We start from the raw sequence: 18,019 nt of genomic DNA, 5'->3' as shown, positions 1-18,019 counted from the left end.
GTTCTCAGAGAAGTGAAGGCCACCTGTCCACAGAGCCCCATGGAGCTCGGAACACGGCTGGACGACGGTGGCCTGGCTGTGAAATTCCAGAGAGAAAACGGGGCTGAAGACCCTTAAAAGGTGTTTCCAACCCTGACACCCAGGGGACTGAGTATGTGAAGGACACAGCAGGACCCTGAACGGCACGGGTACTCAGCACAGGGGAGGTCCCCTCCTGCTACCCAGCTCTGGATGATGGCTGCTCTCTCCGCCCAGGGGAGAGTGGGCCTAAGCGACCTGAGACCTGTACATCATGAAAATGAAACTGCAGTCGCTGGCTTTTGGGAACCAACTGAAGGGACTCCTTACTTTGTGACTCCTGAGTATTCACTTCCCAGCAAAGCGTGGGTCCCCTGACAAACCTTGAAGGGCAGGGCTATGGGAAAGAGAGCAGGAAGACCACTTCTGTGCCTTACTGACTTCTGCAATCATCCCGCCCCATACAGCTCAAGTTTCCATTTCTTTCTATGGCCAGGGCTTTAAAAAATCTGAATATTGATATGAACTGCTCCACTTTACAGCCTGATTTTGGAGAGGAAACAGTTACAAACCTAAGTCATGAGAAAGAAGACCTTCAGCTTGGACATGGGTATTGTCACACGTGTCACCCGGCTCGTCCATTGGATCTGGAAGCAGCCCTGGCCCTGGGTGGTGGACACAGACCCTGACCTCTCACCTGGAGGCAGCCAGTAGGTGTTACAGCCCCGGTCTGACAGTCTGGGGAAGTACGTACACCCAGGTCCTTAGTTTTCACAGTACAAGACATGATCAGGATTCTCCTAAGGCACGGGAATTCGTACAGGGAGGTGTTCTGGCCCCGTCACCTCTGAGTCATATAGAGATGAACACTGTAAATGCCACTTTGAATCCTTGAACTGTTAAATATCCGATCTGTTAAACAAGCATTCTGCATTTCTAAGGGCACAACATCACTGTGGCTTTTCCTCTTTGTCCTCCCTGAACTTTGAATTTATACACCAAGTCCATGGCTTAGGTGCCCCACGCTTCTCTAAGCTCCTAGGCCAGGGCTCACAGTCCCTGAACAGACTCGGCTGACTGAATGGATGGAGTGAAGCGATACGACACGGGCTTCTACAGCCCCATCACATACTCCTTCCCCTGTCGTACACCACGCGAGTTCACCTGTGTGCTCTCAGAAACCTGTACACAGATTACAAAACCTGTTTGCAGGCATCAGGACTGAACGATGATTTAATTTAATTAAAAACCTGTTTAACAAGGGCCAGGGAAGGCAGTAATGGAGTCAAACAACCTCCAAGGTAGGCTGAGAAGTGATTCAGTGGAGCACCGTCCACTGTGTGGCGCCCTCGTGAGCAGGGGGCAGTACAGTGGTCACGCGCTCCCCGGCTAACACAGGTGGACGCTCGAGGAACACTGATTTAAAAGGGCTGACGAGGCAGCAGGAGAGCGAATGCTTCGGAACCACCCAAAGGGGGCTCGGGTTTGATTACAACCTAGTCTAAGATAAGAAACTACAGTTTTCATCGGGATTAAACTCTGCAGGGTGAGGAGCTATTTGGTCTTGTGTCTTGAAATCTGGACACCTTCACATGAAAAATGAAACGTTTCATTGGAGGACTGAGGAGTCCTCAAAAATGATGCTGCCACTGCCCAACCACGAATGTGCTCTGTTCTGCTTCCCTACGCCCGGGGCTGCATTTGTGCTACTGCACCTGCACTCTCCTCTTCCCTGGGGCCGGCAGCACTCGCTTAGCACGTCCAGGCTTAGCAAGTCCTCGGCCATGAAAAAGAGTGAAACCAGCCAGTATCAAACCCAGTCTTTCAATGGTTTAAAGCCCCCCTCCTCTAACTAACCAGCCTCTCCAAGCACTGACCGATCAGGCCTGCAGCCATTCATCTCTCTGAGACTCTAACTTCGGGACCCTCCCTGACTCTGGGCTTCTAATCGGCAGGGAGTACTGCTCCCAAGGCAAGGACTGTCAGTCCAGGAGGACAGATGTACGAGGAGGGATCGGAGAAGGGAACACTGGCACTCTGCAGCAAAGCTGGGACATCTGCCAGAGCAGACGGAGGAGGACGACGACAGAGAGAGCTAGGACACACGCGTGGGCACAAGTGCCCATCGTGACGAAGCTGGCAGGCTCCAAAGGATCTGCTGAGGGCGAGAGCCCACAGCTGGGCAGTGCTAGTTTTTGGCTTAACCCAGCTTTACTCAGATGACACAGAAAGATTATATTGCTCTATTTAAATATTATGGCTCTGAAGCCATAAGCTGACTTGGGGGACCTCACCATTCAACAATGTAACAACAGCATTAAGATGACAGACATTGAGCTTGGATGTTTAAAGATCCTCTCTTATTCCCCTTTTCCTGGGATGAAACTTGTATTTTTTTTTTTTTTGAAATATGTGTATTTTAAAAATGTAGTAATAAAAACAATATGTGCTCACATGTGGGCTTTTTGGTTTGTTTTTTTAAGTTGCTGACTTTTTCTTCTCAGCATTTTGCTTCCTCACATCCCTTTCTGTTCCTAGATCGTCAACTGAGAGAAGGTTCCAGGGGTGCGTTTGTCACATGCCGGAGTGAGCTTGGAGGCAACATAAGTGGGGCTACAGCAGGGCAGGCATGGAGGGTGGGGGTGGTGCCGCTCGCCTCACACCCACACTCACTCCTGTCCCTGCCAGGCTGGTGCCCCATCCTGAAACTGGAGGCTCCCTGCAGACGACGTTCCATAGACCACTAAATGGGGGCAAGAACTAAATACACACTCTACAGAGACTCATCAAGCACTGGCAACATGTCCGCATGCGCCACGTGCCAAGGTGCCGGCAGCAAGCTCAGCCATGTGTCATCTGAGGACAGCCCAGCCGAGGGGGACCTTACCACCAGGGCAGCAAAGGAATGTGTGGGGTCCTAGGTTGTAAGCCAGGCTCTACCAACGTGAATAGTCAGCTGCTTCTGAGCAAGTCGGACCAGCCTGGCTGCCCTTTAAATCCCAGACAGAGGGCCATGCCGGCTCCTGCCCACGGGAGGCCTGGGATCAAGGCCATTGTTTCCTGCACGCACAGCCTACCAAGTCCAGCTACGATGAGTGCTGAACCTCAGAAAGGTTCCAGGGAGGATGTGCATTTGTGTTTCCTTCCCTGATGATGCTTCCGTTTGTCCTCAGTGCCCCCTCAGCAGAAGGCCACGCTGTCCTCCACAGCTGGCTTAGATTTAGCGCCTCGGGAAGGAGCACCCACCTGTCCGCGGGCGAAGCCCATCATGGGCTCCACCATGGCCATGCGCTTTCGGTACTGCAGCGCGTTGAGGGCACAGTAGTACTGGAGGGACGAGAGGTGCTGTTTCCGTCGGGCAGCCGCCACCTCTTTCACAACTTCAGTCTTCACCTGAGTAAGGGGCGAAAGGAAAACTTCAGGCTGTCTAATGGGTGTGGCAATTCTGTAGGAGCATGTGACTTCTAAACACGTTCGTTTATATATCAGAAGCATTTCTGTGATGAGTAGAATAAGACACACATAAGGTTGCACCTCATGTTTTGAAGAATCCAAATTAAAATCACCAAATGGCATCTCAGTGTCTGTGAGGCTGCACTGGGGTGAAGCCAACCCCTTGTGCTGGTAGCACAACAGAGCGCTAAGCGCGCTAAAAGCCACGGACACTGTGGGTCACACGTGAGAGTGTGTGCTAAGGAAATCATGGAACAGAAATAAAAGTTATATTCCTGAAAACATTCAATATTATGTATAGTGGCAAAAAATACAAACAAAAGCTGGAAAGCATGGGTTAAAGAGCCAGAGTGAACACGCAGATGAAGGAGTTCAGGGCCTGAGTGGGTATCAGTCAGTCACACGAGGTACCAAGCTTAAGTTCAAATCGTTGCATGATGGTAATTTTACAATTTTACAATGGTTTCAAGTTCGTGTTGAACACCAGTTTGAAAAGCTCGCATTGGGAAGTGGAAACTTACTTATGAGATTCACAATAAATGATTTAAAAATCCATGTGTAAGAAAAAAAGAGAAGACAGTCATCAGAACACCCTCCATGCCACAAATTCCCAATGGGAAGGCACAAAACAAGCTTCAATACATGAGGTGAAAAACAACATGTAAGGCAGGTATTCTTACCTTTTCATTCTCCTTTTTTTTAGGAAGCCTGCTATATTTTGCCATTGAGAGGTCATGCTCTGAAAGTAAAGAGACATTTTAACACCCAGATGGGTTTAAAGGCAAGAATATTCATTCGGTGTCTCTGCCCACAGACACACTAAACCCACAGACACACTAAACCCACAGGCATCACTAACTACACACACAAAGAACGAAGACAATGCCTACCATTGCTGGCGAGTCCAAAAAGATCCTTTAAAGTGCTGACTTCTGAACAAGAGAAAAGGAACAACTTAGAGCAAAGAAAAACAAAACTAGCCAACCCGGAGCTCTCTGCTTTCCCAGGAAGATAAAGGTGTACACATGGCAGGGGATGGCCCTGCCAGCACCCCCTCAGATCTGCTGTCCTCACGGGGCCCGGACATCGTGCCTGGGAATCGTGGGCTCACTGGAGCTTGTGGCCTCAGCAGCACCCACACTAAGTGACCGTGACTGACCATGAAGCCCGTCCTCTCCTGACAGCCTCTGAGATCTGTGAGAGAGGACTCGGGGACGCAGGCTGGAGTGCGTGTGGCCAGGTACGATTCATGGGGACCTGAAGTATAAAGGTAGGCTCTGATTCTTCAGCCCCCAAAAAACTGTTTTAGTACATCTTTCCTCAGACTGCCCTGACTATACCCCAAACCTAAAAATTTCCTATTGTTGCTATTTTAACATCCGACAAAGGAATACAGGGTGCTTGTTTTAACAAAATGAAGGAATCTAGTACTTGCAACAAGCCAACACCAATAACTACTCCCTGTGTGGGCACAACACCTATCACACACACAGATGGTTGAACCAAGGCCAAGACCAAAGAGCCAAAAAGGTCAATGAGAGCAGTGAGTGTCCAAGGTTAAAAACTTAAAAATACAGAGAAACTTAAAAGAAAGTGATACTTTCTACAATTCTAAAGCAATCCATTTTTCCTTTTTCAAGCAAAGCAAAGCACTTTCCCATCTTCTATGTTGTTTCCCAGTTTGCCTCAAAACTGCCTCCAGCTTTAATACTTCTCATTAATCTTTCTCGTCCTCGTATCAGGCTGCTTTCTGCCTTTCTCTTCTTGCATTTTTCTTTCTTTCTCCCTCACCTTTTATTTCCTATTAGAGCAGAGCTGTGGTGTTCTTGCCTCATCAATTTTAAGTAACCTCCTTAATATTTTTTGTGTTGTCTTCATTCAGATTACATACTTGCATTGGTGCATAAATGAAAAAGGCAGCAAAATGAAGCACCAGCGTCAAAGCAGGGGATACAGATTCTAAATTGGTTCAGATGTAGACTCATGCACGATCGGCACAAACACTTCAAAGGCATGTCTTGGAGTCACCAGAAAAGGGCTCTGATGACCGTTTTTCACTGATACTAAGAAGCTTCTCGTTTTCACTATATTACTCTACATTGCAAAGCAGTCATGGCTCCCTGAGAACAGAGTGCCTTCACAAATGCTCTTAGTCAGTAATACAAGCCTTGCCATCTCTGTCTACTTGGTAAACACTAATTCATCTCTTAAAACCCAGCTCAGAGACCACTTCTCCAGGAAGCCTTCCCTGGCACCCTACCCATGCCTTTCTATGTTCTCTTTCGTTTCCTCGTACATCTCTGTCCTCACTATCTATTACAATTGTGTTTCCAAGTCTGTTTTATGAGCCTGTGGCCTCCTTTAGATGAGCCAAGAACACAGTGGGGATTCAATAAAGTTAGCTAAATTGAACTGCTCAAAAAGAAAAGGCATTTCTCAATGACCCATACATTTAAAGAAAGTAATGCAGTGAGAATGGTTATTAAATGAATCATGTTTTGAAGGTAACTTGGCACTGAACTCAGTTACTTTACCTGTGAGGTCCTTTTCTCGAAATTGTATAATAGGTAGAACCATTGTGTCTGCCAACTGTTTAGCCAGCTCTGTATGGAGAACATTAAGCTGAAAGAAAGAGAAATCTGTTGAAAAAAACGTATATCCACCATTACTGACACTGTCTTATTTCACCAAGGAGTCAATCACACTGACGACTTCCTTGTGGTTAAAGAGCTCAGTTCTACTTCCTTAGCAAATAAATACCCTTGATAAAGCAGTAAATGACAAAGGCCTACAGGTACTAAAAGGTTCTGACTGACCAGTTAAGTTTGCTAAAGGAGCCCACATATTGTCTGTTTACTGTGCAAACTCTGGTCCTGTGGTCTCAGGCTAAGCCACGCCCACCTGGGAATGAGAATGCTTTGATGTGCTTGCAGGGAACACAGCTTATCACAGGTCACTGCGTCCCCAGGCCACTCTCAGAGTGGGCTGAAGTCACACTTGAAAGACAGGCCTGCCGGGATCCTAACTCTACAACCACACCCGGCTGTGGGCCTGGGAATTATTCTGGAGGAAGAACGTTCCCCACTGAAACAACTCAGCCAGATTTCAGGCCTCTGCTCTTTAGAAAAGGACCTTTCTAAGAACAACAGGACGACTGTATTCAAATGTGATCCTCCTCACCAGATAACTTTAACAGCCCTTGATTCTTTCTCGCCCTCTACCTCAAGGCCTTCCTAAATTCTGTCATTGTCACTGGTCCAGGAAAAATAACATTATCCCCATCAGCACTACCATTTTGGAGTACTCCTGTATGCCTTATGCCAGCTTCGTGTGCTTTATACCACTTAGTTCTCACCTACTCTGTGAGTTAGGTGTTATTACCCCATTTTATAGACAGGCAAGTAAGTCTCCACATCCAGAGAGCAAATAAGCAGCATGGCTGGGATTTTAATCTTGGGCTACTGGGATCTAAAAGCCACGCTCTTCCCACTACACTGTCTGGGATGTAGTTTGTCTTTCATGCTCACAAAGCTGCCCAAACTTCCAAAGTGCAGCAGTGAACATGCAGTGGAAGGGATTCTTACTCTGGGCCCCAGACTTCCAGAGACTTTTGAGGGTGCTCCGGGATTCCTGCTGGGTGAATAAGGGGAAATCATCCAGTGATCATTTTGTGGAGTAAACATTTGGCAAAGGTTCCCTCAGCAGTGACAGAGGTCACACAGATCTCCCCCAATAGTCCTGGTCTTCCTGGGTTGTGTATGAAACCCTCTGCATTTGGGTAGAAATATCCACCCAGAACACATGAATATTTGAGAAAAAGGTCTTTGCAGATGTAATGAAGGATCTTGGAACGAGATCATCCTGGGTTATCCAGGTGGGCTGTATATCCAATGCCAAGTGTCCTTATAAGTAGATAAGACACAGACAGAAAACATACAGGGGTGGAGTGGGGGGAGAAGGCCTGTGAAGTTAGAGGCAGAGTGATGGGATGCAGCCACAAGCCAAGGAACACTTGGAGCCCCCAGAGGCTGGAAGAGACAGGGAGGATTCTCCCCTAGGGCCATGGAGGCAGCAGGGCCCTGCCAACAACAGGATTTCACACTCTGGCTTCCAGGACTGGGAGAGAATAAACTGCTATTGTTTTAGGCCACCTACTTGTCATTTATTACAGCAGCCCTGAGAGACTCATACACCTTCTTTAGGAAACTGAATTCTTAGAAATCTTTCTTTTGGTCTCTTGTTCATGTATTATCAAAGTCTTTCCCCTCAAACAAGAAATAAGTAACGATATTATACCACCTCTCTTACGAAACAGACCTTGGAAGATCAGCAAGTTGAGATGCCACCTCAGATATTAAAGTAGATCTCTAGAAATGGAAAGTTGGCCAAAATGAAAGATAAAAGAAAGTTTAAAAAAAGAATCGAATAACACTTGCCATATTGCTGTCTTACCTCATCCACTACTTTGGAAAAATAGTGGAGTGTAGAAATTACTTCTTCATCGCCTTTGCCAAGAGCAAAATTCTAAGAATAAGAGCCAGGTGTTAACTGAGTGCCGGGGAGTTCAGCGCCATGGCACCCCCCTCCCCCAAACCCCCCCCCCCCCACGCTGGCTTCCTTCCTTCTCCCAAGACACATAATGTCAGAGTGTCTAACGGCAGAAAACTAGAGCCCTCCCCTGGTCCTGCCCCAGCGATGCACTCAGCCGCCCCCGCCACACGATTCCTTCGTGGCTCATCACCCTTCTGTTCAGACATAATGGTATCTCTGAGTTTATTTCCTGGAATGGTTAGTGTCGATTTACATGTAGTTCCTCAGAGACTATGAACTCTCCCTCAAAGGCAGCCGATTACTTCTGGAGGCTAATGAGACTATATCACATGGACTTTGAGATAATCACCGCTTAGAACTGATCAGAGGAAAGGAAAGGGCCAGAAAACAAGAAAAAATGGAAATGGACGATGGAAAAAAAGACAGGAAGGAAGGAAGGAAGGAAGGAAGGAAGGAAGGAAGGAAGGAAGGAGGCCAGTCTCTAAAGGATGCCTCTGGAGAATTTCTTTTAGAAGAACTCCACTTAAGAGAGACCTGAGCACAGCACCATACGCCACATAAATATCAAGTTACCTGTTTCTCATATGCCAGCAGCTGCTTAGAAAGCTGTTGAGTGGCCAGGCACATTTCATTCTGCAGGGAGAAGAGAGAAGCAAGTGAGATTTGTCCAGTGCATATATAGTCACTGAATATGGTATCTCAGAGGATCCCTTAAAAATAGTACGTGGCTGTAAAATAACACTTTGTTCAGAAATGATGTGGTTAACAAGACCAAAACAGACAAAGGTTACAGCTTGCTCCCCCACGCCCCGCCCCCTGCACACACCATTTACAAATTCCTGCTCCTTCCAAACATTCAGTCAGTGAACAAATGTGGTGAGCATTATAACGCGGTTAACAGACTTGGTCCCCGTCCTCGCGGGGCTTACCAGGGAAGCAGACGTCAAGGAACAGTTACAAGCATCATGAGAACTGCAAAGGAAATATTGGGTGCTTGCATGGGAAGACGCAGAGGGTCTCTAAGGAAGAGATGCGCTAAGCAGACCTCAAGAAGACTAGGAGTGAGCCATGGGGACGGCTTGCCAGAAGTAGGGGCCAACAAGTGGACGAAGCACACAGCCTGTCTGTAGACCTCTAAAGCGGAGCTGGAGCGAGGGGTGCAGGGTGTGGGGGTAGTTCGGGCAGTGTGAGGGCACGGAGGACTCAGTGGCCCCGATTTACACTATTCTAAGCGCAATGGGAACCTCAGCAGCCCCACGACACCATCAGATTCTACCCGACTTAGAAGACTAGCTTCGTAATGACGGCTGGTAACACAGAAGCACGGCTGCAATGCCCGGGACGCCCTCTGTGCTGCTTCTCACTGGCCAATACTGTCCATTTTCCTCTTCTCTTATTTATTCCTCCAATCTCTGGCTACACAGCACTTTCCTACCACTATCTCCCACCATCAGTGCACCCAGCCTAGAAACTGTGTCTTGCATTTCCAAAGCTCAGTTAAAGCTTCTCTTCAGATTCAGGGCTTATTCCTAAGAGAAGGGCGGAGCCACCAGCTGTGACCTGAAGCGATGAGGAGAGGGCACTGGCTTTCCTTGGCCTCAGTCTCCACTTACTTTCTAATTCTCCTGGGTTTGCTGCTCCTTTAGAAGAAGAGCCCGAGCTCTGCAGGAGCTTGTTTTATTTTTCATGGTCCTCCTCTGCAAGACCCAGCAGAGCCTAATCCTACTTTTTTGGGCCTTCTTTGCAGACAACTGGCCACCCTGTTCCCTGATTTCCTTCATCTGCCCCAAGGAACAGGCATCAACAGACCCTGAAACATGGCTCTCTCCCTTTTTCCCCAGAATAAAGTCAGGCAAAGTTCCTGGCTTTGGCATCCCACGGGGACACTACTCTTTTCAAAACGAACAAGAGCTGGCAGCCACACAGCCAAGAGGAAGGCAAGTGAACAAATCCATAAGCACTGTCAGGCAGCTAGACAGGAACGGGCCACAGTTCCCAGCACACAGCAGGCACCTGACAAATGTTTGATGAATGAATGAATGAACAAGGTCAGAAGATTCATCTAAATTCTGTTTCAAACAATACCTGGAATCATGGTGTGAGGGGAAAAAACACTTCCTAGTCCTACAAGGAAACATCTCAAATGGGCAATAAAATACACAGACTGGACAGGGATGAAGCACTCGGCCAGGAAGCAGCCTGCTGACCCTCTTTGGCAGAGTTATTTGAAAGATCGGAGTTCATGGAAACAAGGGTCTGAGCCCACTCCCTGGGCTCATTCGCGGCTCTATCGGAAAATTCCTTACTCTTTTTCTCTGAGTTAGCAGCAGGGGGTTTAGGATGGATTTGTTCAAGCTTCCTCGGCCTCCGCCTGGGGGCAGCTCCCTGCAAATTATGTATGATCTGTAGACCCACAGAATCACCCTAACCATAGCAACTAACATTTACAGAGCACTTAATTCACACCAGACACCACCCTAAGTACATTCCAGGCATTACCTCATTTAATTCTGACAACCGTGTAAGGCAGGTTCCAACTATGAAACTCAGTTTTACAGATGAAGAAGAGAGAGAGGTGTAGCCACTTGCCCAAGGTCACACAGCTAGTTAGCAGCAAGGCTGGGGTGTGAATCCAAGTCTGTCTGATTTTAAAATCTACAATCTTAAACACTACTCTTTAAGGTCCCAAGTCCTGCTAAGAGATAAGACTATAAAGGGACAGATAGTAATTATTTTTGGCTTTTGAGATATAGGGTCTCTGTCACAACTACTCAACCTCTGCTCTGTAGCATGAAAGCCGCCATAAACAATACATAAACGAATGACTATGACTTCATTCCAGTGAAATTTTATTTACAAAAATAAGAGGCCAGCCCAGGGCAGTAAATTGCTGATCCTGCTTTAGACAGTCAATGTTTCAGAAGACCCACTCCTCCGCCACACCTCCCTCAGGAGGCTCTACTTTAAGCTACGATATGTCAGATTCAACTCTTCTACTCTTTAAGGTCCCATTTAAGGAACATTTTCTACTCTTCTAAGTGATTCTTTTCTTTATTTTAGCTAAGTCTAAAACATGACTCCCCTATATTTGTATCCTTTAGAGACCAGTCAGATTGATAACCTCCCTGCCTTCAAAACAAGCAAGGCTCACAGGCTACTTGAATTCTTTTCTCCTTTAGAGCTTACTGGCAAGTGCTCCAAATGTAATGGAAAAACCCGGCCAGGGAGCTGCCAGTATCACACTGCACCCAGACTAAAGGAGAGAGCCACGTACATGCCACTCACACACCTGCACCATCACTCAGGGAGGAAGGAAGCATGAAGCACAACACATAACAGCTGCTTTCAAAACTACGGTGTATAATTGGACTCTGTTGGGTCGCTCCTAGAAATACCTTATAAAAATGCTATGTATTTTCACATATGTGTGATTTCAGCCTGCAAGATTCTGTTCTATCACATATGATTTCACTGGGAACAAACCATAGGTAAAACACAGCCTGTCACCTGCCCAGAAGAAATGAACCTTTGCTGTACAGAGCACATTACAGGAAAAGTCTTTGAACTAGACCAGTCTGACTCAATCTCCTGTACACAAAGGTTCTATGGCATGCTTTACCAACAACAGCTAATTAATCCACACCCTGTCAGGTAAGCCCACAAATTATCTCTGCAACAAGACTTGCGGAACTGGAGCCTGGATGGAGTAAATATCAGTAATAACAATAATAAAGATACCTGCTAATATGTACTGAGTCCTTTCTAGGTACCTGACATTGCTGTTAAGTGTTCTTCCTACATTATCACATTGAATCCTTACACTGCACCTATGAGGTACGGACTAGAAGAAAGGATAGTAACTTTCTAAAATCACATTAGTAACTGGCAAGGGAAAGACGCGATTCAGATCTGGCAGGCTCCAAAGCTAAAGCCCAAGTCTGAACGCTGTGCTATTCTGATCCGAAGTCTAAACTGTTATCAGTTAGCCCTCAGTGAGCAGGCCCCACAGGGCCCACGACAGGAACACAAATCCCATGCTGTTCTAGCTGCAGTCCAGCAAAAGAGGTGGCCCACAATTTGGACTCTTAATGGAATGCTGAAAGATGCCTTCAACATTCTGGAACAGTTCTCTGGTTACTATCTATGCTATTTGATGCCTCCTAAAACTCTTTTAAAAGATGACCTGACCGAGGATTTACCAACAGGATCTCCTCTGTTAAACAGAACCTCCCAAGGCTGTCGCCAAGGCAGAAAGACCAGTGGTTAGCAAACCCGGAAGGAACATTGAGCTCTTGGCAAAGGAATGTTTATCTTCCAGTTGCTCAGAGTGCTTACCAACTGCAAATGTCCCCTGAAACGCCCCCAAAGGCCTCTGAGGGCGGCACCACCCATGGTGAGTGCGAATGGAGGGCTGGGAGCAGGGGCAGAGGAAATCCACTGAGTCAAAGGCACATGTAGGCATGCTTTGGTCTACCCCAAGTATTTGGCCAAAGGTTGCCTAAAGCCAAGTGCTGAACGCCCCATTCACCACAGCATTCGCCACAACACTGGGGCCATGGGTCCTACTAGTTCAGGAGCCCCCGAGGTGGAGGCACGAGGTGGAGGCACGTAGGGAGTAGCAAGGAATGCACTGGGAACGAGGAAGCCCTGAGGGACTTGGGCAAGAGAATGACAAGATCGGACGTGAGCAGAAGAAAAATGAGTGGCTGTGGTGGAAAGGAATCACCGAAGGGAGAGAATGGCGTGAGGGTCAGGAGACCACCTGAAGAAGTCGAGTGAGAGACAAAAATGGGTCTGAGCCCGAACCAGAAAGTGGAGAAGGGGGCACAGATCTGCAGGGTATTCCTGATGCAAAAAACAGTGGCATGTGGTGAGGAAGGAGGAAGGGTCAAAGAAAACTGGGCTCATGCCTGACGGATATCAGCTAACTAAGGACCTGAGGAGGGGATATATTAGGAGTGACAATGAAGTGTACAGTTGGCACGTGCTGATGTTTAGGTGACGTCCTGAATTCAATCCTTCTTTAACACATACACATATGTATCAAACATTCACTGGGACCACGCAGAGTGCTGCCATTGGAGACAAAGAGAATGTGCTCTGTGGGAGCTCACAGTCCATAGGGGGACACGGGAAGCCCCCTGGCTGTGCCTGAAGTGCTCTGACCAACAAGTACACAGGGCATCTGGGCGCACAGGTATGCTCTGGCCAGGGACAGAAGGAAGAAAGGAAAGGTGTCTGAGATACCTCGGTCTTGAGGCCAGTCTTAAAAGCCAGCAAGGCCATTTGCCAGAGCAAGGGGTTGATGGGATTTTGTGCAGCAGGCATGGCATAGCAAAGTCTTGGCACGTTCTGAAACAACCAAAGGCAAGGCTAGAGGGGTAGGCCGATACTCAGTTCATGAAGAGCTTTGCGTGCCATGTTGGGAGTTTAACCTCAGCCTTGTGGTTCCAGGGAGCCACAGAAGTGTCTGGAGACAGGGAGGGGCGGGAGGTTTGGGTGTGGTTAGCTGTAGAGGACTGAAGGGGGAAGACAGGAAGACTGGGTGAGCCTGCAACGTTTCAGGTAAGAATATGTATACATATGCATCTATTCAGACACTATGGAGGTTTTTAACCTCTTTAGCCAATAGTTTGAAAGACAGCAAATCTTTCTAAGTAACCTGTCTCTGTTTTGTTAGTGCATGAGAAATGTGTGCAGCTGCTTTCATTAAAATGACCTCTACTGGAGTACTGTGTTCCTACCGCGTGCAAAGGCACATCTGACAGTGCAAAGACCAGATGTGACTGCAGGGGCTGCTGTAAAGTGCTGAAGGCAGCTTACAGACTGTAGTTTCATTCTAGCACTTACGCCAAATAAAATTTAAATTTCCCCCAAACCAGCCACAATCAGCAAAACTGCTCACAGAACTTTCCTCTAGTGTTTCTTGCTCTTCCTCTTTCTAAAATGAAGGGACGAAGGGCATTTGCTATGTCAAGAACACAGAAGTTTAGCATGCAGTCTGATTGAAAATATCTTTTATGAACATGTATCATTTATCAGCAGCATAAACCTGGTTTTTAAAATATAATAATGAAATACTACATCTTGCTAAGTGCTTCTGTTTTTAAAAATAAAATTATAAAACTACATTAATCTGATTCAATAGACCTAGGTATAGAATATACAAGGTACAACAAATAAACCAATAAAATATAACTTAAGGAAAAAGCTGAATGAAAACACTGAGAAGAATTACTATATACTAAGCATATATAAACTAACCCATCAAAGGGGAGTCAGAAAAGTTGTCTTTTTAAATTAAAAACAAAACAAAATACCTAAGTCTCCAAATAAACCCAGCTGACTCTGACCCAGCTGGTCTGAATGCTGCTGTCGCTGAGCTTGGCAGCACTAACCAGCCGCCCCGCCCGCCTCTGCTGCAGGAAGCGCCGCAGCAGGAGGGAGGCTTCTGGCCAGCAGAACCCACGTGAAGATCATGTGGTGTGAATTAAAAGCCTCTTGGACGGCAAGACCCACTTAATTCTGGCAAAAACGTAGTTTTCTGGCTCAAAAGACAAAATGCGTAAGAGAGTGTTTGGACATCTCCAAGTAAATGATTCTGACAGACATGGAGAGGAGAGGCGTGGAAAGAACAGAGGCTACTGGGAGTAGCGGGGACACAGTCCCTTAAGCACTCTTATACCTTAAATAGAAAACAAATCGTTTAATGACAATATTCAAATGACTGAATAACAAGCAAGTTCAGGTATCAGCCCAGTTAAAATTTTTCTATTTTCTTAAATTTTGAATAGGGAAAAATACAAATAAATAGGGCTTAAAAAAATCGACAAAATATGTCCCCAGTTTCTGAATGTCTTACCCAACAAACAAGCAAAACTACAAATGAGCATGGTCAATTTGGCCATTAAAATTAGTTCCAATTAATAAGTTACACTTGTATAATACAGTATAGTTTCCAATTCCATCTCTCCAGCCTGACCTCTGGGTCTGAACTTTTAACAAACTCTCTTTCCCCACTTTGATGTCCCATGGACACCTCAAAATCAGCCTTTCAAGAGAATTATGATTGCCATCCTCTCTCTCTCTCTCTCTCTCTCTCTCTCTCTCTCTCACACACACACACACACACACGCACACACACACGCACACACACACACCAGGCTTCCTGTGTTCTCCCAGACTACCCACACTGATGATCAAGTGAAAGCCCTGGGCATCGCTCTGGATGCCTCCTTCACCCACCTGACGCCTTCACATCCAGTCAAGCACTGATCAGCCTCCTAACTGCCCCCTGAAATTCACCCACTTCTCTCCACTTCTCCTGCCACTTCCCTTAGTTCAGGGTACTATCCCCATGCTTAGGGGTTAAGCGTTCAGGCTTTGCCTTCAGGCTGACTTGCTCTGCCACCGTCAGAACCCTTCCCGATTTAAAACAAGGATAAGACATAAAATGAGAATAATAACAATAGTAACCTCACAGAGTTGCTGGGGAATTTAAATGAAATGATCCATGGAAAAGCCCCTGAAACCAGGCCTGGAAACTATTAAGTGCTCAATACACCTCAACTATCAGTCGTTCTCCCTTTTCGGTGCCCAGCACAATTCCTCTGGTTTAGCTGATGTTCTCTCTTAGCACTGCTAACACACACTCTTAGGTAGTTGTTTTGTCTGACTCCCTACCCAACTATAAGCGCCCTAATGGCAAGGACTGAGGCTTCCTCCCGTGTATGAAATGAATAAATCACTAATAAAACAATGACAACAGATGATTATATATAGATATTAAGAGCTACATAATAAATGACTAGATATCAGTATTAATATATATTATTATATACTGACTGTGGTATTTCTTTAGGGATCATCAATGAGAAAAAGAGACATTAACACGTAGACTTAAGTCAGCAAAAAAATTCATAATCCAAAGCATCAACGGCTATGATATTTTGATATGTAACACAATGAATTTTATTTTTAAGTAACTCGCAAGTCTTCTCTTAGAAAGTAACATACACAGGCACTTCTTGATCTTAAAAAGATTCACTTTTGCTACTTGGCAATTTATTCTCCCTGGTTTTGCAACCCAGAGATACTTGTTCCTCAAAACAAAGACGCCACCCAACAGTTTCAGAACTGTGACTCAAGTCTTTTCAGAGGAAGCATTTGAACAAATATCTCTACCCTCCCGCACTGACATCTAAGACTGCCCAATTATGAGAAAGACAAAGAGCATGTTTCAGAACACTGAACCCACTCATTCACAAGTAGGAAGAGGAGACTCAAATGTTTCCCTTTGGGGTTGAATTTAAAACAAAAATGAAAAGCAGTGATGTGGTCCCTCTCCACTGGTTCTACTAGTTATCAGAAAATTACCCTCTTTCTTCAGCAATGAAAACAGACTGTCCGCAGTTTTTGAAGATAAGCAGAAAACAATCCTGCAAAATTTTAAGTGGTGGTGTTCTGACTCAAATTTCCAGGTGAGGGCAGAGGGTCCCTCCTCTGCTCCTCTCCGGGTGAGGGGGCAGCAGGCTACCTGGGCTCCGTAGACGCGCTGCATGGCCTGGAGCAGCTGGTTGGTGTAATCCGTGAGGGTGCCAGCATCTTCTTCAAACACGCTCAGTAAAGAGCGAGTCTGCAAGGAAAGAAGAAGTCAATTTTATTTCTAAGTGGAAAAGTTACAAAGGAGGTAGAACCCCCCTCCCCACCACACACACACACAGAAATGGGGGGAAGGTGCCTGTTCTATGGCTTTATTCTTTTATTGGTAATACCAGTACGAGTTGATTCCTGCAGCTTGAATTAAGAGCTACTTTTCTAATCCTTTAGACTACAGAAGGAAGCAGACAATACAACAGAGCACCAGGGCCAGAAAAGGAGAGCCAAGTTTTAAAAGATTAAGAGTCAAAGGCTATTTATCTGTCTGGCCGTTAGCCCCCACCAAGCACCAGAGGCTTTAAAAAAAACACACACAAAAAACAAGTGTTACAAGGGCAGCCTTTCCCTTCCAGCCCATAAACTGACACGACACTGGGCCTGTGTGAGTAGTAGGGCGTGGACACTCAGCACAGTGTCATCCCAGCAGCTAACCATCTGACTGGCTTTCTGCCATCCTGGACATCTTGCAAGAGTGTGTCATTCTTTCCTCTTCTAGTGGAAAGTGACTATGTAGTCAATTTTCATGTTTTTCGTCATATTCCATTCAACCAATATCAAACTCATGGCCAGGAAATTTCGTGTATTCCGGGCCCACTAGCGGTATATCTGGGCACAAAGCTCAAAGAGCAACTTAACAAGAACACTAGCTCAGTTTTCTTCGGGAAGACTAACCACCCAGAGCTCCGAGAACAGTGGAGCAATGTCATTAGATGAAAGGTTTCTCCTATCTGACACACGCTGAGCACTAACGAAATATTTAATGCATGGTGTCGGAAGGATCAAGGTGTCACGTAAGAGGCCACATCTACTCAAGGTACTTTTGTTAATGTGTTCAGCACGGTGAGAATTTAAAATACAACGTTAGTGATAATGGGCTCTCCATTTCAGAAAATAACCCATCACGTCTAGCATGCAAAGTTACAGAAATGCCTTTAATGAGGTGATATCAAAATCCTTCACAAAGAACAATCCATTAAGGCTCATTATTTCCCTGCAAATGAATTCCACGTCCTTCTTTCTTTTTCTAGCCTATCTCAGGTAAGAGAGCAGTTATTGACCTCAAAGCACCCCCAATAAACTAGGACGGGAACGTAGGCATTTGGAGCGTTTGTTCCACCCTTGATTTTGTTCCACAAACTCTGGTGCACTTCACAGCAGTAAACGCTCATCCTGGCTTTGCCCCAGGTGATCTTTAAGGCTAAAAATACCTGTTCTGAGACCAATGTACTCTCTTCAGTACCAGTCCTTATCCAGAGGACCAGAACGCACAGAATAATGAAAATGTAAGAAAGGTTTTATAAAAGCTCTCAATGAGAGGAAAACACCACAGGGTGCATAT

The 18,019-nt window shown here is 46.1% G+C and overlaps 1 protein-coding gene across 1 annotated transcript in view; it reads right to left on the bottom strand.

The window, feature by feature from the left end:
* Positions 1–18,019, bottom strand: part of APPL2 (adaptor protein, phosphotyrosine interacting with PH domain and leucine zipper 2) — a 41,815-nt gene that overhangs the window by 18,282 nt on the left and 5,514 nt on the right. The window contains exons 2-8 of the mRNA XM_019728461.3: positions 16,559–16,657; positions 8,596–8,655; positions 7,924–7,995; positions 6,006–6,093; positions 4,362–4,403; positions 4,152–4,210; positions 3,265–3,411 (exon numbers count right to left, since the gene is read on the bottom strand). Of these exons, the coding sequence (XP_019584020.3) occupies positions 3,265–3,411; positions 4,152–4,210; positions 4,362–4,403; positions 6,006–6,093; positions 7,924–7,995; positions 8,596–8,655; positions 16,559–16,657 (567 nt within the window). The remainder of the gene's footprint in view (positions 1–3,264; positions 3,412–4,151; positions 4,211–4,361; positions 4,404–6,005; positions 6,094–7,923; positions 7,996–8,595; positions 8,656–16,558; positions 16,658–18,019) is intronic.

This window comes from Rhinolophus sinicus, chromosome 1 (genome assembly GCF_057876585.1).
Source record: "Rhinolophus sinicus isolate RSI-liver-muscle chromosome 1, RSI-T2T, whole genome shotgun sequence".
NCBI lineage: Eukaryota > Metazoa > Chordata > Mammalia > Chiroptera > Rhinolophidae > Rhinolophus > Rhinolophus sinicus.
Note: the sequence above shows the minus strand (reverse complement) of the source record. Positions and strands in the feature narration are given on the sequence as shown.